Genomic DNA, 18,530 nt, shown 5'->3' with positions numbered 1-18,530 from the left:
TTTGAGCCGAAATAAAGTTATTCTTGACTTGACTTGAAATGATTGTTGTCCCTTTTGCTTTGCATGACACCTTTTGTACCACTGGCATTTTGAACTTCCACACCAATTAAGAATTTCTACTTTAGTAAAAATAAATTAAGACACGCAAACATTTAGATATTAAAGTCTACATTTCATTTTGAGATATTTAGCTGTACTTTTGTTGCAGTTATTATTATTTACAACTTTTAATTTCCTAGTAATGGATTAAAAGCAATATATTACGAAAATGTTTTTTGCCGGGTGTTGTGAAAGTTCTGATGGGTTTTTGCTCAATTTAGTCTTTTTTGTGACAAGAATCTGATTGACTCCTCATGCAATTTTAATGGAATCTTGGCAAAAAATGAAGACCGTGTGTGGATTGCCAAACTCTCCATTACGTGTTGGATAAATCCACAGTACTATTTAAATAATAGCCCCTTTAAGAACGAGAACAGGAATCTATTTGTAAAGTGTTATGGGTTCAATAGCATCTTGAGCATCTAGTGAGCAAACTCCTTTAAATATGCTGTTGATTAGTAACAAAACATGGTACTCCTTTTTCTAATAAAAAAGTTTTGAGAATCTATACTTCCAGTAAACTTGTATGATCCCCACATATTCCATATTGTACATTCACCACTTCATTTCTAGAATCCAACAAGCTATGTAGGACCTGCAAATGCTTCTTACTTCTTAGAATGGCATGAGTCTTGTTTTAGTAAGGTTGTAGTTAGGCAAGCACACATCTCTAGAATCTAGTTTTTGCTTGAGCATGATGTATATCTGATATGAAGCAGAAAGAGAAATTTGCAACGATTTTGTTTGCGCCACTTGAAACTCGTGAGGGTTCCAGAGAGGTATGACGGTGTTGACCATTGAAAATTGTCTGAGATCTGCTCTTTCCAGATCATTGATATGCCTTAGGATCAGGGTTTGCTCCAGAGCTGTAGGTCTAACAGTGCCAAATCTGCCTGGAATAGCTCCAAAGAAGAGTCCATTGTAGAACGAAGAACAACTCTATTTTCACTGATGAACAATAGTTCAATTTCCATTCTTACAGTTCATGCCACAAAAGGCCCTGGCTGCAGAAGAAGGAAGCTCACCTAGGCCTCTGAAACATATCCTCAGGAGAGGTGCAGTATTTCCATAACCTCTAGTTCAGGTCAAGAGTTCTCCTGGACTGTTAGATCCTTTGTGCATTCTGATGGCTTCTGTGGTGAAGGCCTAATAATGTGCAATTGAAAGTGACTCCTTGCATTATAACTTCAATTTTACCCGATACTCTGATAACAATTTTTCATACCTTCTAGTACAGGCCAAAGGTTCTCATGCCTGCGAGATCCTTTGTGCGTTCTTAAGGCTTTCTTGGTGAAGGCCTAAACATGTGTGATTGAAAGTGACTCCATGTACACTCATTTCCATTTTACTCCACGGTCTTGATACTAATTTTCACTATTGGTACAGGCCAATAGTTTCCCTAGTTTGCTAGTTCCTTTTTGTATTTGGATGGCTTCTGTGGCGAAGACCTAACCAGATGTGATTGAAAGTCACCCCTTATACAATTATTTAAAAATTGGTTGGCAGAGTCTTTACCTGTGCACACAAACTCCAAAAAGTATTGCTCTCCTTCTACAAGGCACATAGGAGGTGAAAAATTGATTGTAACAAACAGCATTATGACTGTACTTTTCCGATATAAAGTAGTCTGTTGTGCATCCCAATGGAAGCACTTCCTTCAAAATGGAATGATACTCCAAATAGAATGAATTGAGAGAGTAATACTACCAGGGTGGACCTAATCCCACTGTAAGAAATTGGTTAGTATTTGAGGGGAGTAAGCACCCACCTCAAGTAATAATCCCAGTACTTGTCAGGGGGAACCACTGGCATCACTAAATAAACCTGAGCTTATCCCCTTGGTAGTTATGGCACAAAGAAGACAGACAAATTAGAACAATTGTGTATAATTGACACCAAAATCACAAAAATCGAATAAGTGGAACAACAGATAAGAATTTTTAAGGTTTTAAGTAGAAATAGCACCAAGAATCACAATGTGCCAATGATAGTTGATGGTCTTGGTAGAATAGGACCTAGGTGCTGTTTGGCACTGGCTGCGATGGAGGGTGGGCTGGATACACTAACCAGATTCGTCCTGATCCCAGATTTTATCTTCTGACTTTAGTCCTTTAAGTCCCTACCACAGGAGTACATTTGTAAAGCCCCCCCAGGATCTTAGGAGAAGCACTTAGAGACTCATAGGATGTCAGGCAGTTGCCACTGGTCAGTTGCATGAGAAAGCCTATTTTAGCTTAAGTATCTCTGTAACTTTAGCAGGTGCTCAGTCTTATGACCCTTGGAGTCCACTTCTGTGTCCTAGGTACAAGAGGACGAGGAGGTCCAGTCCTTTGGGCTTGTCTCAGGTCTCAGACAGCAGTTCCAGTCTGTTTCTGAACTTCCACTGGGGGTGCCTGGAGATGCTACATTTTACATGTCCTTCAGGGTTTCTTTTGACAAGTCGAATTGGCAGTTTAGAAACTGCTCTGCCAGGCTCCAGTGGTAGGCCTGGGGTATGGTTTGTTGTGTCACTGCAATAAATGGCACAATTTGTGCTGCAGCCTACTGGTGACATTTAACTTAAAACTTGTTTACAATATACTGGTGACTTATAGGTAAGTTAAATCTGCCAATCAGGTGTATACCAATGTCATCATGATTAAAGGGAGAGCATAAGTGCTTTACCACTGGTTAGCAGGGACAAAGCATATAGAGTTCTAGGGCCAACGAAAACAGTCAAGGCACAATTCTGGGGGAAAACGATGCAAAAGATGGTCATTTCCAACGCCCACTTTATGCATCATAACAATCTATCTTACAGACAGTTCGGTCTAAAGCAAGACCTATAAACTAATAATGGTGAGATGGGTGTTGGGAGGAAGGCAAATAATAACTGCTAAGTGATGCCAGGAAAATTTTACAAAACGACATCAGCTGAAGAGGTGGTGTGCTGATAAATTGCTGCTAGGGTTGCAGATAAGCAAATTACCTATTTATAATTCGGGTGCCCTTATTCCAGTACCACCAACATTCAGTGTGCTACTCCTTGAATCACATTTCTGAAATAGTGCACAGCAAAATGAAAGATTGAGTTATTTTGAGTTGAGGATAAGCTAGTGATTAGTGCAACCAGTTTAAACCCTGAATTTGGCTGGTTAGCAGTGTCTACTTGTCGCAACAGGACATCCAAAAGATTTGAATGCACCAGTTACAATTCCTATGGAACATAGCACAGGATTCTAGAAGTGACATGTGAAAACGTATCTCCTACCATTTGTAGGTATTTTATTTGTTTGCTGTCTTGAGGACTGTTTAAGGCCCATATCATGAAAGTCTCTATCACTTAGAGCTTCAAAGATTGCTCATTTCAGTGGCGACAGGGCTCACCCCTCTTAACCGCCACTCACCCCACAAGCAAGGACAGGGATTTCTCACAAATACGTTTCCCATAAGATATGACAATTGGAAGTAACTGTGTAAAATCTGTAGTTGAGAAGTGAAACTCCCTTGTTTATAGTTAGAAATGGTTACATTGGGTCAGATATTGATTTATTTGACACATGGCATGGCACCAGGAATGGCAAAATGTTTTCTTTGCTATATTATCCCTTTTGGGTGTCCGGTTCCTTCAATTGGGCCTTACATACTCCCAAAGAACATTAATTAAAGGCGTAGTGAGCTTGTAGCACGTATATTCTTACACAGTGTGTTAAGGTTAGTTATGAGAATTAGTCAAAGGCAAAAGGCACTTGCTGCAGATGAATCCTAGGGTTTTTGACAGTGGCCGGCCTGTTAATCAATAAAGAAAAGTCAAACTAAATCCCTGTTGCAATTCCTAAAGTGGGAAAAGTTCAAGCATCCCCTAGTTCATAGTAGATGTAGTACCTAAACCGCTAGCGTCAACCTGCTACCGAGAGTTTCCGGGCATGTGCCATGAAAATAGTGTTTGTGGTTGCGAAGGATGTTTGGTCTTGTAGCCTTCACTAGCTCAACAGTGCTATGTACCTCAAGTAAATGAGACCTATTAAAATGCCTTTGATTTTCCAAAGATGCCATTAACAAACACCAAGTATAGATCAAATCCCTGCAAGAGTTATAGGGCTTGATTCAGAAAGCCATTTCTGCTCCTACATTGAATTTGGATGCACAAAATGCTTCATATACAAGTGTAAATTCAGACTTGATTTTCAAAAATGGTGAAATGACGCACACAAGTTCATTTACACATACATAACGTTACTCCAGGATGGTTTCATATTACTTGTGGGTACATCAACCTACATGGGCTTGGGAGGGTATTTTTACAGAAGGGGTGCCACGAAAAGTTGGCGAGCATCTTAAAAGTGGGAGTTTGCAGGACTTCAGAAACTTCTGAGTCACTGTTTGTACCCCAGATACAGGATTACATCTGAATCCTGGTAGACTCAGTCCCAAAGTTGGTAAGGCTGTTAGGAACGGGACTTCTACAGGGAAAAAAACGAAAATATTTCCACGTGCAAATGCACCTAATATATAAGGACACATCTGGAAATTTACTCGAGAGGAAATGCTTAGGCCCCTTAAATTATGCAACCATCACAAATTCTCAGTGTCGTTTTGAAAATTCAAAAACAATTCCAAATTGACTCTCGTGTGTTGCTAAGTTACCAGGAATGCTTGACTGGTAAGCATTCCTGGAATGTTAGTATTCAAGGTACCGGAGTTAGTGGAGTGGCAGTTGGAAGGACACCGATGGAGCAGGGGGTGCCTTCCTGCACTCCTCAGCATTAAAGGATTTTGCTTCATTCCTGTATCCAGTGTCTTATTGTACACTGGCGACGAGGATGGATCTACTGAGAGACCTGAGGTGAAGATAATTGAAATTTGAAGGAAAATGAACTATACTGGAATCTACTAAGGAAACTTGAGGTGAACAAGCTTGAAACTAGAAGAAAGCCCTTGCTAGCCCTACCAGTGTCCTTTACCACCTGGACAGCCTGCCTAGGGCATTTAACCTTCCTGACATCTATGGATGTGAACATCAATTGGACACTAACCAGTGTACTTTGAAGATTGACTGCCTTCAGAAAGGACATTGTGTGGCTTGGGGCCAGCCGGCCTACAAACAGCCTACTGTGAAGCCTTCAGTCATCTGGTATTGGGAGTAGTGAGTGAAGGATTCATCCCGTTATTGACTACTTCTTAGTTTTATTTTTATTTTCAAATTTAAGGAGGGGGATGTGTTGTGTGTTGCTCAGTTACCAGGAATGCTTGGCTGGCAAGCATTCCTGGAATGTTAGTATTCAAGTTACGGGAGTTAATGGAGTAGTACTTGGAAGGACACCGATGGAGCTGGTGGTGCCTTCCTGCGCTCCTCAGCAATAAAGGATTTTCCTTCATTCCTCTTTGCATTGTCTTATTCTAAAGACTTCAAACCTAGAAAATCTCAAAGACTTAAATTCAGAAACACACAAAGGCACTCATACATAGAAGCACAAATAAAAATTAAAACAAAGAGGCTTCCATGCACTGAGAAACAGGCACCAATGCGTCCAGTAACAGGCACAACCCATCGAATTCCACTGCTGCCAAATCCACTGGCTATGCTGTGATGACTGAAGCTGGCTTTGGAGACTGAGGCAGGAAGAGATCAGAGGAATCAAGAGCCTGGCCAGGGTGCCACTGGTAAAGCAGCCACACAGCTTTCTTCACAGATCTTGAGGCCAAAGCAAGTGGCAGCGCCAGACCAGCATCGATTTACCCGGTTTTCTCTCGCAAAGTCATCAGAGGATGGTAGTCTAATAAATGGCAATTGGATAAAAATTGGGGAGACTGAAGAAAAATAGCACTGTGATGGCACTGGTTCATTTTTTGGTTGTACCGGAGGCTGGCAAATGAAAGTAGGGACGCATGAAAGGGGTGAGGTGGGTGTAAGAGGGTGAAGGTTCTTCCTGTTAAACAGGACAAACCTCTTCTAAGACATGTAATGGCAGAAACAATTAAGGGCAACTTTTAGAGTTGCTTTCCTTTAACCTTTCGAGTTTTTCATTTTAAAATTAGATAACATTATATTCGAAATATATTTTCAAGGCTATATTTTTTACGTTCAACTTTCAATATAACAGCACTTTAGCTCAATGTTTTGGAGTTATTGACCTAGAATTTGCCATCTACATTCAGTGGGCTCAAAATCATCGACGCGAACCATACACGCAACAGAGGTTAGCAGAGAAACCAAAGAAAATAATTTGAATATTGATGCCACTGAACTACCTCCATGCCTCAGAATCCGATATCGCGGGGTGCCTTACTGGACACACTAGCAATATTTGCATCTATTTTTTTAATTTTTTTATTTGTTAAAATTGTTTTTTTATTTTTGTTCATCTTCATCATATCATCCTCAGATTTTGACATATATTACATAGTTACTGGCTGCCCACTGACCGTTAATTTCAGAGCTATTATCTATTCCAAGCATAGTATTACATAGTGTTATCTGGACAGCCATGTACAGTTTCTCGTGGCATATCAACAATTAATGCATAATAATACCAATGTTGTTCATCCCTTCCCAACGATATAACTACTTCCCCTTCCCACCCCTATCCCACCCTCCAGTGTGCTCCACCTCAGTGTACAATTCCCAATGTAACCTAATCTATAGGTATTATGCCTAAGATGTGCCATCTCTGTGGGATGACCTCCATCCCCATGTCGTCTGCTACTCTCCAGCAATATTTGCATCTGTAACTCCATTTTTATCATTCTACTCATTGAGGACCTTTGCTTACTTCTAAAATGTTGGAGAAATCGCACTTCTGTTCATGCCCTCGATGTGCAATTAAATTATAAATATTGAGTACCAAAAGGCACAACAAATCTTTTCATTGTTTTTGATACTAAGTCATGGAAATCTGAAAGCTAGCAGCTAGAACCCTTACAAATATGTCTCCACAGTTGATATTACTGGGGAGCTGCTGTCACAAGGGGATGACTCGTGAACGTCTCTTCGCACGAATGCTCCCCCTGTTACGCACAAACCCACCTCTCCAATGATTCTTACAGAAACAACTTCAAAGTCTTCCGAAGTCTCCAACTGAGGAACACTTAGTTGATTGAGGTTACTTTGAGCAGTATTTGGGTGAGGAATCCCTTGACACCATGCTACACAAGCTTGTTTGGTCATTAGATGACATGTAAGACTAATGTCCACCACTCTACTTCCAGTAATCATAAACAGGCAAACAGAGGACGTACATGTACGTACTACCAGAGGATGCACGTGTACTGCCAGAGGATGTGTCTTAGTAAGTGAGTACCCTAATGTCTTGTGGGGATTTCACAGATTCATGTTATAGGAATTTAAGGCAAACACGCACCCATCAACCTAGGTGGCATGATTAACCAGTGGGTTTGCCTTATCCGTCTGTGGGTGAGCTATCTCTTATATAATCTACATGACAATAGCGCCCAGTTTGCAGGGTCAGAAAGGGTATTGGCCTGAAGGATTATGAGTTGATGTGCCCCTGGAGACAAGATTCAAAACAGCATTTCAAAATACAGTCAACAAGAATAGACTGGCTCAAAAACAGGAGTTCGAGATCAGAAATTTTGAAAAAAATGAAGGTTTATTAAAATATTAAGTGCCTTACAGAAAATATAAAAATGCATCAGCAATCGCATTGAATCAGTCAAAGAACATATATGCAATGAAGGCTATGAGTTACAGGAATAATGAATAGGGGTGGGCGGAATTTGCGTAGTCGTGCTACGCAAAGCTCTGCGAAATGGTAAAAAATCTCCGCGAGCACGCAAAAATTCCCCAAATACGCGGGATTGCTTCTTCGCGATGCTTTTTTCCTGTTTGCAAATGCTGTTTGTGTACTCGGGGGGAGATATCTCGCGAACACGCATTTTGAAAGCACGAACAAATTCCGCAAAGCCGCAGTTCGCGGAATTTTTGGCAATTTTGCGTTCTCCACGGAACGCGAAATTACCCAAATTCCGCAAATTCCGCGAGCGGAACCAAATTTACCGCCCAGGCCTAATAATGAATGCAATAATAAGCAAAATCAGGTCGAAATTACGAGTTTGGTTTAATTTAACGTATCCAATAATTATCAGATGCATTAAATAACTCAAGCTTTGTTAAATTTCGGCAAGTCAAACCTGTTGAAATTTAACAGGGGAAAAGCATACGGTATTTACCATATCATGCAGCTTTTGGCACGTTAAACATCACAATCTGCATGCTATTCCCCAACAACTCATAATAGGTGTATTTATCGCAATCGATAAATAACATACCCCGTGGTATAATTATTTATCATGTGTGAAAAATACCACCTATGCTCGTAATCAGGCCCTTAGTCTTAACTGTGCAGCAAATTAATAGAAAATCGGACAGCATTCCTCGTAGAAACCCAAAAGTCTCAAAATGTCTCTCTGGCTCACCCCAAAAATTCAGGATTTATGTAGCCAAGTTTACTTTAGAAAATAATGGAAACAGTAAAGACAGCGTGGTGCGAACAAAAGTATCGTTATTTCAGCAAATCACAATACAATATTTGAAAACGTCATCTAAACATTCTATTTTAATACTAACCAACGAATTGATGTCATGGGAGGTGGCAGAAAAAAATTGTTACAATAAACAATGGGAATACCCATGAAGGATTGTAGTACTGTACACCTGCATAAAGAGCCAGTGAAAGTAGGAAAAAGGCTTCCTCCACGGTTTCTTTGAGAACAATATGTAATACAAAATAAACAGTGCACATCTTGCTGGCTGTAGTGTCAAGCGAGAAATATTAACACACAGTGAACATCATGCTAGAGCAGCCATATTTATAAAGATGGAGTAAGGGCCTAACTGAGGTCTAGTTCAATCTAAGCCAGAAAACACAAAAAAGCACATCATAAAGATTATGGGGCAGATTTATGTTCCCTGGCGCATCCCTGCAAATCAGCATGGATGCGCCAGGGAAGATGCGTCACGCAAGTTTGCCCTTGCGCCACTGCAGATGCGCTGCATTTACAATGAGGTGCATCGTGGCGCAAGGACAAGCAGATACGTGACGCATCTGCCGGCGTAAGGTTGGCGCAGTGCTGAAGTTGCGTCGCAAGCGCGACGCAACTCCAGCACTGTTCCAACCTACCCTATACCTAACATGGTGCGTCAAGCCTTACGCCTGCTTCAAGCAGGCGCAGGGTTTTGACGCATCAGCGTTGGGAAAGTGACTCAGTGAAATCTTATAGATTTCACTGAGTCACTTTTCAGGGGCGTTCCTGCGACGGAACGCCACCCCCCCTGAGTAGAAACGCCCACATGAAACCTGACGCAGGTTTCATGTGGCGCAGGGCTTTACACCGTGACGCATCTCCATAGATGCGTCACGATGTAAATGGGGCGCAACATGGCAGAGGGTTTACGCCGCCGCTGCATCACAAAAGTGACGCAACGGCGGCGTAAAAGTGGCGCAAGTCTGATATAAATCTGCCCCTAAGTTTTAATTGAGGTAGTTCAATGTTAATACCCAGATATAATAGAAATATCGAGTAACTTTCACATGTCTGACAATCTTAGAGGGTTGGATGGGTTGGATAGGCTCCTTGGTTGAGCAAGGAGTGTTTTATTTTAAGGTGAATGTACCTATTTTTGCTTTTAGTGGGAAACCAACTTGAGACATTAAAAATTGCTATAGATCATCCAAAATAATTTGTATTAAGGGATTCATTATAACTATTCTTCATTCTTCTGCAAGACTTGCATCTGCCACAAGAAAGTTTGCCTACATTTCCCCCATTCTGAGAAACCACCCCGGGCACCTGTGCGCCTCTCCTAAGTCATATGGTGCAAGTAGAAATCTTAAAAGCCAATACAACCCTGGAAACAACAAAAGTTAGAATCCAAAAAGCTGCATATCAAGCAATCTCTGGAGCATTACCCTCACTCACTCCCAGTTTAATTGAGATGCATGAAAATCCTCATGTTTTGTTTTTAAAACATGATCTATCTGTTTTGGCCATACCTTGATTAAACATACAACTCACTGCTCCCTGCCCCCTTTCTTTCCTTGACTGTTCCTTTCTCCCCATAACATATCTCTTGCTCTTTTTCTCCAAATCATACCTACTTCTGTACGCTACTTCCCCTCCAGCGTCTCTCTAAAACTAACTTTTTCCTTATGCCAGTTGCGGCTGGTATCGGGGAAAAGTGGCAGGGTGAGGGATGGGACAAAACAAAAAACACATTTTTTAAAAAGTACCTGAATGCCGCCGCATCGCTGCTCGTCTGGGTCCACTGCAGGCACAGGCTCCCAGACTGCCCTGCGGCCAATCCTGATGCTGCTCTCACAGCATGAGAGTAGCGTCAGGATTGGCCTGAGTGCCCTCGATTTGCGCTCCCAGGGAGACTGGGAGTCTGTGCCTGCTGTCTCCAACCCGCAACGCAGCCCGGGTTAGCGACAGCTTCAGTAGGCATGACGGTTTGGCCGGCCTGAGACGGCTGGCCAAACCGGCATGCTCCCTAATAACAGAGCACCTGCCACTCTCCCTGCGCCTGTCATCCTCATGGCCCTTCCCCTAGACTCCGCATTATCGAGGAAAATAAAACGATAATAAACATGCTTTATTATCGTTTTATTTTTCAAGTTTTGCAGCTGTTGGCAGAGGGGGCGACTCTCCTCCGCCATAGTGGAGGAGCTGCTACTGCCTTACGCCATCCCTGTTTTTATTGTACTTCGTCTCCTGCTTTCACTTCTTCTCCAGTTACCGTTTCTTTTTTGCCTCCACCTGAAGCTGTTGAATGACAGTGCCGGACAGGCCTTTTATTCCACCGGGCATTTCCCTGGTGCGCTGGAGTCCTTGGAGGCCAGTTTTGAAAGCCCTGGTCCTCTCCTGGTGCCTCTGCCGCATTGCGTAGCTCTCCGAGCTTAATTTCAGCAAGCACTGGGAGGCTTCAAAAAAGAGAGGGAGGTTTAGAGAAAGCGGCCAGAGAGGGAGAAAAAACGGAGCAAAGAGAGAATGGGTTGATGGAAAGAGAGAGACCGCATTAGGAGATGAAGGGAGGGGGTCTGGTTTGAGCATTTGTGCCAGGGCTGCTTTTGGTACATCAGTGTCGTCCTGCTGATCGATACATGGTCTTTGTCTTCCTTCCATTGAGTGTGCTCAATAAGAATGCAAAAATAAATAGTTTGATTATTGATAGACCAAAGGGCATCCGCTGGACACTCCAAGAGGCTCTCGGAGTGACCATGAGCTTCCTATCTTCGGATAAGCCATTTGTCATGCCTCCAGTGAAGTCCTTACAAAGATAAAGAGCATGTCCGCATAAAGTTACAGCTGTCGGAACTGGAATAGATGCCAGTAGGTCTAGGTTGATTGTTACAAGAAAAAAAAACCTAGCAGTTCATTGTATGTATAAGCGAGTACAACATTTACTTGCAAAAATAAAATCTTCGCCAGTTGACAAATCTCTTACTTTAGCAATCTTGTAGTTTAATGCGTATGAAGTTCACCTATTTGCATACTGCAAATACTGTACACAGACAGCGGTGGCTACTCTGCTATGGCGGAGGAGCGTCACCCCCCACCAGGAGCCTCAAAACTTGAAAAATAAAACAGGTTTATTATTGTTTTATTTTTCAAGTTTTAAGGGCCGAGTCTTTAGGGCAGGGACATTGCAGAGGAAGTCACGGAGGGGGAGTGGTGGGCACTACTGTCAGTGCGCATGTGGGTTTGGCCAGCTATCTTGGGACAGCCAAACCGACATGTGCACTAAGATGTGTCCAGCCTGAGCTGTGTCCCAGTCTCTCTGTTAGTGCAATTCCAGGGGACTCAGGTCAATTCCGATGCTTCTCTTATACTGTCAGCAGCATGAGAGCAATGTCTGGATTGGTCGCAGCGGAGTCTGGGAGCCTGTACTGCAGTGGAGCTAGAGAGGAGCAGAAGGCTGGCGATGCGGCAGGCGGCTGGGACGTTCTTTTTGATAGTTTTTTTCGTATTTTCTTGTCGTCCTCCCCCCGCCACTCTACCTTGACACCAGCCACTACTGTCCACAGAATACTAATGTGCAAAGTAAAAAAACAGGCTCAAGAAGGCAGGTAGATTGTTAATGTTATTCAAAACATGCGTACATTTGTTTGTTTTAAACTGGCTTAATACATTTAGAATTGTTCATTTCTTTTTTTCAGATTGAGCCCATGTTTGCAAGACAACTCATTTATTTTGCTCAGCAGAACAGCGGACATTTTCTAAGGGGTTATGGTTTCTCAGAGCATGTCGGTGGTCCAGACGACTATCATAGGGCAATACGGCACTCCTCCATCACTGAATAAACTGAACCGGAAGTGAGATATTTCAGTGCTGCTTAATGATGTGCAGAGGGATGACAGAGATGCCTATTCAGATTCCATCTGCACTGACAAGTGAAGGTATTCAAGAGAAAACTGACGGTGGACTGGTACTGCTTGCCCTGTTAACAAAGAGAGGGGCCTCCGAACTTTGTGGACCCCATGTGCCTTGCGAGAATGCCGCCATCTGCAAGACTAACCATCACACGGGACAAAGGGATTGCAGATGCTGCTGACTGACATTGATGATTTTTACAGAACGTTTTCTTACTCAGGGTGTGCACTCAAGTGCAGTGTGGTGATCTATACAAAGCTATTTATTTGCACTCTCGAGGCAGGTCTGGTTCCATGTTTGCAGAGACGCTATGGACATACATTGGTCTCTGATTCTGTGCCTTGCCGTACTGACAACAAGATCACAGTGAAGGGTTTACATGTTCCAGTTGAACCACTTGCAATTGTAGTAAAAGTTCAACAGTGTGTATTAGATTTATTTTTATATGAGTTTTACCATATTTTTATAGGCATAAAAGTACTCAGGAGCGCTTTTTGTGCTTTTATACACATTGCCTTGCTTTTTAATTTGTTTGGTCTTCTAGGAACTATGGGTGGTGCCATTGCTGTACCACTATTTTTGACCCCATATTTTGTACCCTGGTTTCCACAGTTAGGGGCATATTAGCAAGGGCCTGCGATAATTATCGCTCAGCCCTCTTAGCGCGAGGATAAATATTGCAGGCTAACGCTGGATTCTATCGCGGAGATAGCGTGCTATCAGCAACGCTTATCTCCCAAGCGATAGAAATCCATGCGTTAGCCACAAAACAGTGCGAATATCACTGGAAATCCAGCGATAATCGCACGGCGACTGGCGATACCTTGCTGATAGGGCAGGGTGGATTTAGCCATGTAATTCACCTCCCATTGGATTACATGGCTAAGTCAGAATAAAAGCAGGTGTAAGGAAAGTAGCGATAACCGCGGTTAGCGCTACTTTTCTTATCACTCTGCATGTTAGTGTACACCTTGATAATAGAAGAAATGTCGGTTAGCGACATTTCTCCAGTTATTTTGGGGAGGAACGCCCACTTTGCATCTCCTTAGAGATGCAAAGCTGGGCGTTCAGGAAACAGGCGCTAAGGCATGGATTCACGCATTAGCGTGTCCATGCTGATAGGGCGGCAAAATTATCGCCGCTTTTCGTCCGAAAACGGGCGCTAAAGCGGCGATAAATTTATCGCATCGCCTTGCTGATATGCCCCCCCATGTTCTTCCCTGCTTAGTGTTACTGAATGGCCATTAGGATCTTCCCTTACTTTGTCACTGTTAGGACTTAATGTGAAATTCACCACCTTGCTCATCAATTGGCCTATAACTGCCCCAGCTTCGTTTCAAAAAGAGGGCTACGGTACTTGATAGCAAGGACTGAGGGCCGTGATGGAAATGCGCTGGTGCACTTTAGGAATCACATATATGCAGTTTGTGACATAATAGAATGGAGTCTGCATTAAACAGGCTTGTTTTAAAGTTCTCATTTGAAAATAAATGTCAGCACAGAGGCCCTGGATAAGACTGGGGTTGAATTCCAATACCTGTGTAAACCACAATTTGGACAGGGATCAGTATTCCTCTGCCATAGCTACAAAGATTTAGTTGGGAAAAGGGCCTAAAGAAAAGGCAAATGTTTGCTATGTTATGTGTTAGATTCTGCTTGTTATGCGTCATTTCCAAGTGCAAACTTGGATTAGGAGATAGCTACTCAACCCGGGAAATAACTACCCGGGGTTATGGTACTTTCTGAGAGTGGTAAATACCTCAACCTTTTCCATTCAACTCAAATTTGGGACCAAGATTTTATTCAGCTGTAGGGAGGGGCGAATCCACAAAGCCACTATAGTGATTGCTTCACTAAGACAGCAAGCAAACCTATATATATTTTTTCAGGGTATTTGGTTAAAATGAAGAACTATTATTTCTTAAGGCTGAATATGGTTGCGAGACCATAGATGTTGCCTGTTTTTGGAAAAGCATCACTTTACAGGAATTCAACGTTTTTTTGGCTTGTTCAGCAGTATTCTGATGTGAACTTTCTATTGTGGAAACTGAACAAAATGTAAAAGTCTCTAGTAAGACTAAAGTACTCTCTAGTGAATTAAGTCATCAGAGGGTCTGTGAAATAAAATAAACATTGAAAGACAGACAAATTAGCTCTGATTGAAGGTCATTGCCCGAATACAAGTAAAGTAAGATACCACATAGGGCACTGGATAGTCTTTTGGACCAGGTTTGGTGGTCGACACCACTCCCTGGGAGCTAGTTGACTATGGATCTCCCAGACCAGCGGATTTCACTTATGGAAACAAAATTTGAACTCCATTGTGATAGGCACACAATCACTTGTATAACTGTGCATTACTTATGCCATTTAAAAATGATGCAGGGTTATAATGGAGTCAAGGTCATAGAACCAGAGTTGTCAGGCACAGAGAAAGCCATGTGTATCAAATTCAGTCAGATCTGATGTACCAATGTAGGTGTTGGGTACTTTCAGTATGCAAAGGTAATGCTGAATACTATATAGGCACTGTGTGTCTTGAGTAAACAGAATGTGAGATTGCTAGATGGCCTATATAACCCACATTTTCTATTAAAAACTTTGTATTTCTGACAACTGTGTGAACAAACTCAGAGTAATGGACTTTTGCATGATTTCCTCATGGCACTTGAAGAGGAGACAACATATGTGCTAAACCTAAACATACCTTAAAAAATGTTTTTCACGTATTTGCAGTTGGGGTACCAAAGCTTTCTCTTGCATTGAACTGTAAAAAAGGCCTTTTGAAATTGCGGTGGAGTTGTCTGGCTTGATTCTTCTGTGAAGACTGTAATTGCCATTCAAAGTGTCCCAGAACTTTATTTCAATTACCAATACTGGACACATCTCTTGTGGAGATGCTCAAAGTCCCAGGTCCATGATATCTTGATGATAGTCTATGTGTGATCAGATAGGAGCGAAAGGACCCACATATCTGAGCTTTGACAGACACCCTTTGCTCATCTGATCAGGTCCTTTTCAGCAACCCAGTAATAATTGTAACCTTCGTCTGGGCAAAGGAATATACACCAAGAAACAAATGAAACTCCTCCAAAAGTTGAAAAGAGTTGAATTCACCCTGCAGGCACAGGCCATGAAAATGTGAGGTTCTTGAATAAACAAGACACAGGCTTCCTCAGCATACCCTTTACCTAACCATGTGCAGCAGAGAACATTGTTAAAAATGTATCTGGCCATATGCCTACTTATAGAGAATGGATGGAGAAAATATTCAAAGATATGAATAGAAATGTAGTGGCAGTGATATGAAAAGGTTTGACTTAGAAACATAAGGCTTACTACTTTAATATGTAAATCAGGGATATCCAAGATTGATCCATGAAGTCTGGTGCCATGCCAGATTTTTAGGATAGCCGCATGGGAAACATATACGTATTATGATTTTCAAAAGAACCATTTACATATTCTTAGTGTGTGCTGGAAATATAGCACGGATTGGCCTTGGAGGACCAATCTTAGAAATCCATGATGTAAATGGTGTACACCCTTTACAATGTATGAGGTCTGTACACTCTGCTTTCTCTAAATGTTGAGTTTGGTTCCACTGCTTCCAATGCAAATTCCAGCACGAATAGAAGAACCATAAATAGGATAAGATCATTTGTGTGAAGCAGATTTGCACAAACTCTTTGCTAGCAATCACCAGAGTTCTTCCAGTATCTCTAAATCATCAGTGGAAAAGAGGTTGCTTCCTCTGTTGTCCTAATGAAGGCCCTTTTACAAATAATCATGTGGGTATAAACATTGACGTACTAACGTGTTGCCTGTTATCATTGTAGTGAAATTTTTTAACTTTAATTCAGTCATTTTTTCTTAATTGACCTCTACTCAGTCGAGATTGTTTATGTATTGTTTTGGTAAATAACACCAGTGCACTTCAATTCACACATGTCACGCATCATCTTCTCTGTGCAGTCCTTTGGAGCAGTTACTGTAAGGATTCTAGCTATACGACGATGCTATGCAGTAATTAAAATATGTCTATCTATATGTGGTCGTCGCCTACAAAATTATTTTGCCAAAGAAGCTTAGGCTGAAAGCTTCCTTTTAGGGAACCATTGTTCCTTTTCTAAATATGCTGGCAGTCGTGTTTCTGTGGGCTATCATGTCACCAAACAGGATTTTTAAAGATTAATTACATTAATTTCAAAAGCAAGGTACATTCCAGAAGGGACATTCAGTGGAACATTTCTTCTGCACCAGGGTTTTTCAAACATTTCAATGTTTTTTTTTTTGCAGAGTTTTATATAGCGCGAACTTGACCCGAATCGGGTATCAGAGCGCTTTACATGGCACCAGTTACGTTACACGAGGACACACATTCATTTTCCTAGGAACAACATTGTATTGTTCATTATCAATTGAGCAGAATTTATAATTGTTAGGGCACTAATAACAAGGTGATGTAAGGATGTTTGAATTAATTCCAGGCACTGGCAATCACACGGCGGAACATTCCAGGCCATTTCTTTTGTTCACTTTGCCATTCTAGACAGAGACCCGCCTTATGTAAATCAGTCTTGGTCCTGCTCCACTATGACTGGGCGAACCCAAACTGATTGGCTGGTCCCTTCCAGGTGAGAACCCAAGCAACTGGTTTTGACATACATAGGTCTTTTCAGTGAGGTACAGCTTGAGTCCTATGATAGAGTGAATTCGGAACCCATGTCTGGGAATAAGCGTCTAAAACAACAACAACAAGGTGATGCCTAAATTAATCTCAGCCGAGGCCTCATCTCAGACCATCGTTTTTGGTCCTATGTTGTTAGAGACTCACCAGAGGGACCATGACAGAATTATTACCCTGCTGGGGTCCTGACCCGTGGTTTAACATAGCTTTCCTTGCACCACTCACTATTTAAAAGTATATTCTGAATGTGAATCGTGTTACTGATTTGGCCACAGCCGAATTATTGTTAGCAAAAAGTATGGTAGTGATTGCTTGAAAATTGTATATATGGGAAACGCACTATATCTCTGCTTTTCGGTAATTAATAGGAGAGCAGGTGAAACAACAGTAACACTTTTATTACATTTTTAAATAAATATAAATATCAAAATATTGAAGTTTTCAAATAGTTGGTGTGTAGGTCCAAAAGATTGTATTATTTTTTTACTTTAAATTCATTTTTATGTTCCAGAATCCCCTCCATCTATTTTGCTTTGAATGTCAACTTATTAAAAGAACTTTCTGCAGAAAATAATATGGGCCTGAGTCACAAAGATTTTGATGTGACTTACTCATGGCTTTCTCCTGAGATTCAGGAGGAAGTCAGGAGGACTAACACAGTAAGTTACACTTACTCATACACCAGCCTTTCTGAATGAGGCCTCTATTTATAGTAGCAGTGAAATTGTATCTGCATCTCAAGGATGCAAAAATAATGTGGGATATAATATCCCTTTGCCGCTTGCTCCTGATGCCTTCACATAACTTTACAATGGATTTTGTAAATGAGTTTGCTTTTAATCTGAAATATTGTTTCTTGTTTACAAAAATGTTTTGTGGAATAAAATAATTTTCTTTTGACTTGGAGTTTTTTTGCCCTAGTGCAGAAAGGTAGTTTCTCAGTGATGCACATCTCTATGCGTAAAGTTTCTAAGAATCGTGAACACTTTTGTTTAGTCAAAAAAGGAGGGATACGCTCTCCCACCATTCCCTGGTTGTACGAATCAGATGCATGGTGTCAGGTTGTAGAGTTGATTCTTGGAATTACTATCAAAGGTTGATTCATTTACACCTATGCTCACATCCAGCTGACCTGTAACTTCCTAACCACTTTATGTTATTCTAGGGTGCTGGGAAATTGATATCACAGTTGAGCATCAATGTACGTTTTCTTGTTATACTTGAAATGCTATATCACTGATTCATTCTAAAACTTAAGATTTCTGTTTTTAAAAAAAAATAATGTGTCTAAAACCTCTCTTTTAATTTGAACTTCTTGACATTCAAGGTACTTCGTAAGCTAATGTGGGCAAAGTGTGAAACAGAACCTCTT

At 41.4% G+C, this 18,530-nt stretch overlaps 1 protein-coding gene across 4 annotated transcripts in view; it reads left to right on the top strand.

Moving 5' to 3' along the window:
* The window catches only part of IRF4 (interferon regulatory factor 4), a 63,664-nt gene extending 45,606 nt beyond the window's left edge, over positions 1-18,058 (top strand). For all 4 annotated transcript variants that reach the window (XM_085607152.1, XM_085607155.1, XM_085607153.1 and 1 more), the window contains one exon: positions 12,255-18,058. In XM_085607152.1, the coding sequence (XP_085463278.1) occupies positions 12,255-12,398 (144 nt within the window). In that variant the 3' untranslated portion in view covers positions 12,399-18,058. The remainder of the gene's footprint in view (positions 1-12,254) is intronic.
* Positions 18,059-18,530: the final 472 nt, after the last annotated feature.

The sequence above is a fragment of the Triturus cristatus genome, chromosome 5_2, assembly GCF_964204655.1.
Source record: "Triturus cristatus chromosome 5_2, aTriCri1.1, whole genome shotgun sequence".
NCBI lineage: Eukaryota > Metazoa > Chordata > Amphibia > Caudata > Salamandridae > Triturus > Triturus cristatus.
This window is presented reverse-complemented; position numbering and strand designations above follow the sequence as displayed.